The sequence below is a fragment of the Branchiostoma floridae genome, chromosome 4 (assembly GCF_000003815.2).
Source record: "Branchiostoma floridae strain S238N-H82 chromosome 4, Bfl_VNyyK, whole genome shotgun sequence".
In the NCBI taxonomy this organism is placed as follows: domain Eukaryota; kingdom Metazoa; phylum Chordata; class Leptocardii; order Amphioxiformes; family Branchiostomatidae; genus Branchiostoma; species Branchiostoma floridae.
This window is the reverse complement of record NC_049982.1, coordinates 3,739,610-3,745,952: the sequence shown is the minus strand read 5'-3', so window position 1 is coordinate 3,745,952 and position 6,343 is coordinate 3,739,610. Positions and strand designations below refer to the sequence as shown.

The 6,343-nt window shown below is 40.7% G+C and overlaps 1 protein-coding gene across 1 annotated transcript; it reads right to left on the bottom strand.

Moving 5' to 3' along the window:
* Positions 1–2,813: 2,813 nt before the first annotated feature.
* Positions 2,814–4,844, bottom strand: LOC118413216. Its single transcript, XM_035816439.1, has 5 exons — positions 4,619–4,844; positions 4,222–4,396; positions 3,696–3,962; positions 3,212–3,396; positions 2,814–3,021 (listed from the first exon to the last, which is right to left on the bottom strand). The coding sequence occupies exons 1-5, from the start codon at positions 4,831–4,833 to the stop codon at positions 2,874–2,876; spliced, it is 990 nt and encodes a 329-aa protein (XP_035672332.1). The 5' UTR covers positions 4,834–4,844; the 3' UTR covers positions 2,814–2,873.
* Positions 4,845–6,343: the final 1,499 nt, after the last annotated feature.

Below are 6,343 nucleotides of genomic sequence, written 5' to 3'. Positions count from 1 at the left end.
GTGTGTGTGTGTGTGTGTGTCAACTTGAATATGTAACTTGTTAAGCATCAAAGATGAGAGAGCTTCAACTATAAGTTATAATGTAAAAAGACGCCGGCACAGATACTAATGAAATAGCCGGTATGTAAGTGATTCCGTCAGCGCTTTTTTAAAGACATCACAGTGCATGATACACGTCACAGGGCATGAAGTCACGCTGAGGGTCACTTGAGGTCAACTTGCCGGCGTGTTACCATATATGGTAATAACTTGTCAGGTAGGCTCGACTCTCGTCTGTACCTGTTGTATGTATCACCAAATATGGGCATACAGCGAATTCGTAATTATCTCACCGTTCTACCACACCTCATGACAAGTGTTGAAATAGATCATTGCATAAAACTATAGATTCTGAAGCGTTATGATACCATGATATTTCATTTTAGCAAGCTCTGCTTTACGAAAACAATATGGTAGTCGTAGGCTGCAAATGTTCGTGTTCGCAAACACGTAGGACCTCACTAGTCTATATTCCTACAGTACTGAACAACAGTGTAACCTACACGTCGCTACAATATTGAACTGATGAGTCAACAAGACCATTTTTATTTCTAGCATCCACACACGAATGTGTATCTTCATGTAACGATAGGTACCAGAGCCCTACTACTTGTAATGCTGTGTTGTTGTTTTGTTTGTTAATCTGAGCTCTCAAAATGTTCAGCCAGTGACTTAGACACGGGGCCGGGTGTAACTCTACATGAGAGCAACAAGGCATATAAAAATTCTAAATACAACTCCTAGAAGTACAAGTTTGATACGGATTTGGTCAAACGCATTCTACTTTATCTTGCAAAAATGATAACGTTACACATAAACATGGATCGCAGATTTTCACGACAGATTATAACGTAACGTTATACACGTACCTATTGTACATAAAAGCAAAACCTATTAAATCTAGAGGTTCAAACCAATGAAAGACTTACATATAGAAGAGCACAGGTAGCACGATCAGCACCACCCATGACAGCGGAATCGGGAGAAACTCCAGCGCCATTCTGTAGCTTTCTTAGTGTCCGTTCGACGTTGTGAGACCGCCCGAAGACTAGTAATGTTACTTCCGGGTTACTCCTGACTGCACTGAACGTCCCCGCTCAAAATCAATACTTAATAAGTGTTGGGATTTTGGCGGTCAAACTTCTCATCGCCTTATATGGACATGAATACGGCACCCTGCGCACGCTTGTTGACCCACACGTTCCCTAAGCAAATGTTATTTCGCCACAATTTTGCCAACCAACACCTGCCTAGGTAGGTACGTGACCCTTGACCTATGACGACACACCTCAAGTCAACATTCATGCTCGGTGACCTCAGCTTACCTTTTGTGTTTGTTCACGCCAGTTTTCAATGGAGTAGAGACTGCAACCACTGAGCGACCGCTAGACACTTTACAGGCCGTTATTAAGCGAATTTAATAGACATTATAAAAGACCAAATCGGTTTACGTTTTGCGTGTTTTGCTTTTGAATCATACTTTTGCATCGTGCATCATTGTTCCATTTGTGAAATTTAGGGTCACACAAATCCAATGTAGTATATCTATTTTATTTCAGTTCTATTTATTCGATCAATAGACAAGACAATACAATGGACAGCCAAGGAAGCAGTGCTGATTTCTGCTGTCATAAACGTACATCATTCCAATTTCGGTCGCTCAACGATCGCTGTCTAGTGAAAAGGGGCCTAAAGTGGGCTCACATTGTGATATCGTATAAACATAAATGTTGCCAGTAACAGGTTACAGAATCATTTGTCGTTACATTTGAGTCCTCAGAAGACTTGCATACGTGTAGATTGTATGTAGAATCTCATATTCTTTTGAGTTGTCAGCAATCAATTGTCAAGAAACAAAAACTCAAGGACACTCAAACACCATTATACATGTCTTTATTCACCCTTCCCTAGTCAACACAAGGCCTGCACAAAGACTCCAATTTGCATATTCGTCAAAGATATCATTCACCCTTGTTCTAACCTAGCAACTTAACTGCCACTTGACAGACAATTGGTTCTGTAATTCATGAGAGACATATCATTTACTCAATTCGGAATGGCTTATGTGAAAGAAGATATTTTCTCTATAATTGCAAGCGGGAAATATAGCCGTATGATACATTGTGCTACAAAGGTCACAAAGACAATTCATTGAAATTGTTTCTTACACAAATTTACTTCTATACATACAGTGAGTTGAATTAGAGTGATAAAGGTATATCAAACATATTATTCCTGCCAGAAATACAGCTAAGTTACCTTCACATTGAATAGTATATGCAATCATTGTCACAGTGAAGGGATGCCAGAGGATCCTTACAGCTACAAGTATGTCGGGTTGTCAAACACAGGCACATCAGTGATAAGAATTATTGAGCTCAGTAGCATAAAACTACGTACGTCCAAAATGCATTATTACATTCTTGTTTCTACTTTAAGAACTAAAAAAAACCCACACAATATAGAAGAAGTGGGTAAATTCGTCTTTCGCCACCTTGACAGAAGAAGTCAGACTAAACAAAAATAGTACCATGTACACCGTGCCCAAAGTAATTTCTTGATTTATGTCTCAGACTCTAATCCATTTGAGAGAATAACATGCAATGTACAGCGAAAACTGACAGTAGGTTCTGCCCTGAGCTGAATTGAAACAACATGTTCCACTTTTCCTCATGGCCTTAATTATGATCTAAAGTCACGTAAAGGATCATCAGAACAATCTTCCATCACAAAATCTACTGGCCATACACAAACAAAGGTGTAAAACGTACATTCAGCTGATACAGATTTTGTGTCACTGCTTATCCAGGAGTTCTGACCCTGCCCCCAGTGCCCTAGTCTGGGTTTGCAATGTCTTGTATGGCCGGGTTTCTAGTCGTGCCGCGAATCACGCCTTCATTGTCAATGTACTCGATGCAGGCTGTCTGCAATTTCGCTGATTCTTCTCCAAGTCGGATGCACTTCCTTTTGAAGAATTCGGTCCTGCAAGTGTTCAATTAACAGTATTCAGTTACGATGGCTAGTAGAATATCAACATCATTTACAAACGTACCAAGGGTTTATGGTTAAAAAATCAAAGCTAGACATAATGGTTGTCATAATTAATGCAAGTGACAGAAACAAACTCATTCTGAAACAAAAACTGCACGGCTAATCAATGTGTAATTCTTACCTTGGAAATCTGTTCCCGCGGCGGGTTGTCATTCGCTTGTATTTGTTGAGAAGCTCTTTGCTGTTGTGGGACAGGTCATTCAGCTTTTGTGTGCAGTCGTCTGTTAGACCTTCTAAGATGGCATAGACCTTGTCTAGTTGGCCGAAGACAAAGGAGAATTGTTCCTGCCACTCCTTGTGCCTGACCTGTATAGATGAACGGTCCGAAGTTGTCATAAAGCCAAAATAACTACTTGTACTTGGCGAGGTCTCTTCGGGCCTGTAGCCACAACCGAATCGTCTTATCTGTACAAAAACACAATTGATAAGATTTGTCGCAACTGTCGTGCCTGCGTTCGTGTGTCAATAATTTTGATCTTCAAACAATGAAAAAATGAAATGGCCATGTGTTTAGATTTCACAAACAAATAGATATTTGCCAGTGAAATAGTATCTTTGATTGGCCAATTAATAAATTACAACACCACAGGTATGGTTATACGTACTGAATCAACAGCAAACTTAAGTGTTGCCCAGCTGCAAATGTAGGCTCCGGCTCCCAGGAGCGGGATAGCAGCGCCGCCAGTTCCGACAGTTGCTGCTACCGTCCCTGCTGCAACGCCAGCCGTCACAGCACCGCCCCCACTGACTACTGCACGCGTTGTTGCTGTGTCAGCATTCTCCCTTCCGCGCGCCTTGCCACCTGCAGCTTCCGTCTGAGCTGCTCTCAGCTCCTTCAGAACATTCCTGAATCTGCCCGTCAAGTTGTCAGCCTACAAACAACAACATACCGGTACAGCATAGTGTCTCAAATAGTGTAGCTCTTGCTAATAGGTGGGCAGGCAGGTTTCAACTGGAAGCTGAGCCTATGTTGCATAGTTAGAAACAGAGAAACAAATTGAATGGCAATGTCAGAGCAGATGACCATCCACATATTTATGGAGACATTAACTAACATTTTGGTTAATGTATATAGTTTTATAATGATAGGTGCATAAAGTTCAATCATTAAAAAGAAGGTCATGCACGAACCTTGTGATTAGATTCTTTCATTCTTTCGATGCTGTCTGTCCATTCAAGAAGAAGATCCCTTTCGTCTTCCCGCTCGAGGTCTCCCTGGGCTTCGGTTGTAAAGACGATGGTGTCCTTGGCAAAGTCCCTTGTACAAAGGACGTATTTACGCGACGCTTCAACCACCTCGCCAAAGCTAAGAAAAAAAAACAAATATGATTAATTTCAAAAGCAGTTTATATGTATATTCGATATTTCATTGAATGGACAGAACTTCATTCTGGAAACCTGGTCAGCTACAAACACACAAAACCTAAAATAGCGCTACTACATCTTCTGTACACCCATTATTGTTATCTAAAAATCTCATGAGGAATAAAGAATTGAAATGTGTCAAGCATAGAAATAGTTATTCTACCTTTCGCAGACACATTTGATGTGTTCCATCATCTCGAAAAACTTTTGGCCTTCTTGTGTGGACCATTCTGGTGCCGTCAGATAGAACTGTCTGACTTTCTGGAATTCCTTACCGCGCCTTGTTACTTGCTGCATCTGCCCGATGTGTAGTCTCAGACTATCGTGCGCGTTTTCGGTTTGGTCTAAAAGTTCAGTGAAGTCGTCGTCGTCATCCATCTCCTTACTGGAAATGAGATGGATTGATAATTAGCATCTGCTATATATTCCGTGTGTATGAATGCCCTATCATGGAAATTATGGAATACGAATAAGTAATACAAATTAAGTTATAATTTGCCTTACTTGTGTACATCTTTGTGTAAGCTCTTTCCTAAAATCTGTCCTTCCTTTCTTCAGTAATTCTGCAATATTCTAACAAAAACGCTCCTACAGTTCCAGAACAAGCTGCTAGGGTGTCAAGCCGTACAGTTTTTCGTCAATACGTCTTGGTGAGACGGTACGTGGTGTAGAATTCGTATTGCGACTGCCATGTCCGCAATTCTTGAGTCATACAGATGGAAGCAGAATCAAGAGTCAAATTATGGAACAAATGGTACCGGTTGGTTTACCCTTGATCCAAGTAGAAAGCAGAGAAAGCAACTGACGATTGCTGTAAACTTCCAGTACGTAGACAGAGGAACGCCCAGCAAAAAGAACTTTTAGAACTAAGGCTGATGATAACTGAATTGCGCTCTATATTCTGCGCAGGCTCTCTTGTATTTGTCCAATAAGGGCCATACTCTGCACGTATTTATTTGAAGTAACGGAGTTTGGTCGGGCGGTTGCTTTGTTATTATGCAGGTGCTGTCACATGTCTCCAATCATCGGCTTTGTTGACACAAAGTTCTGTCAATCACGTACCATTCTGGGAACGAAACTTTTAGAAGGCCCGGGACATCTTGGAAGGCCCGAGCTGATCTGTATCTGTATCAATGTAGCCGGTATAACCGCCCTTCGGCGTAACACACTACCAAATATAAAACATACAATATACTAATACTTCATTATGAGATTCAGAGAAGAGCCTTAAAACACACGTCCTTAATCTGGTCTTCTACGCTTGGAGTTTGTCGTGATTTTATAACAGGTCAATGATGTATGATCAGTCTCTTGCGGAGAGTCTCGTGACGTCTGTGGCATGGAATCCAAGTCAAAGGTCAGCCATATCTTAAACATTGCTGATCATCGATAAATCTAGAAACTTTTCATTTTCTTTGCCCATAGCAAATCCTGACAACTAGTACAATAATTTACAGTGGTCCAAGCGAAAGTTCGTTAGATGAATAATGGATCGCATTTAGAATCCCCATAAAAAGGTAAAAGATCTGATTGAAAAATGAGACAATGTCTTGGACTTTGAGTGATCAGTATTTGTTGCATCACCCGTCTGATCAGGGACCACATGGACTTTGATAAACAATGGGCTGTTGATTTACCATCCAGCATAGTTTACCAGCTTTGTCAATTGAATGAGCCATAACTAATATTTGTCTTCAATAATCGATGCTGCGTATTATAGTCTGGTGCTCAGACGTATTTTAGCTGCTAAGTCTCTTCGTCTTCTCACGCAAATCTATGAGAAACAAACTACTTTTCACCTTAAGCCAACGTCGCTGCCGTGTCGACATAAATGTTTGTACTAACATTTCTATTTATCAACTCATATTTACATTAGATTTTCTGGGAA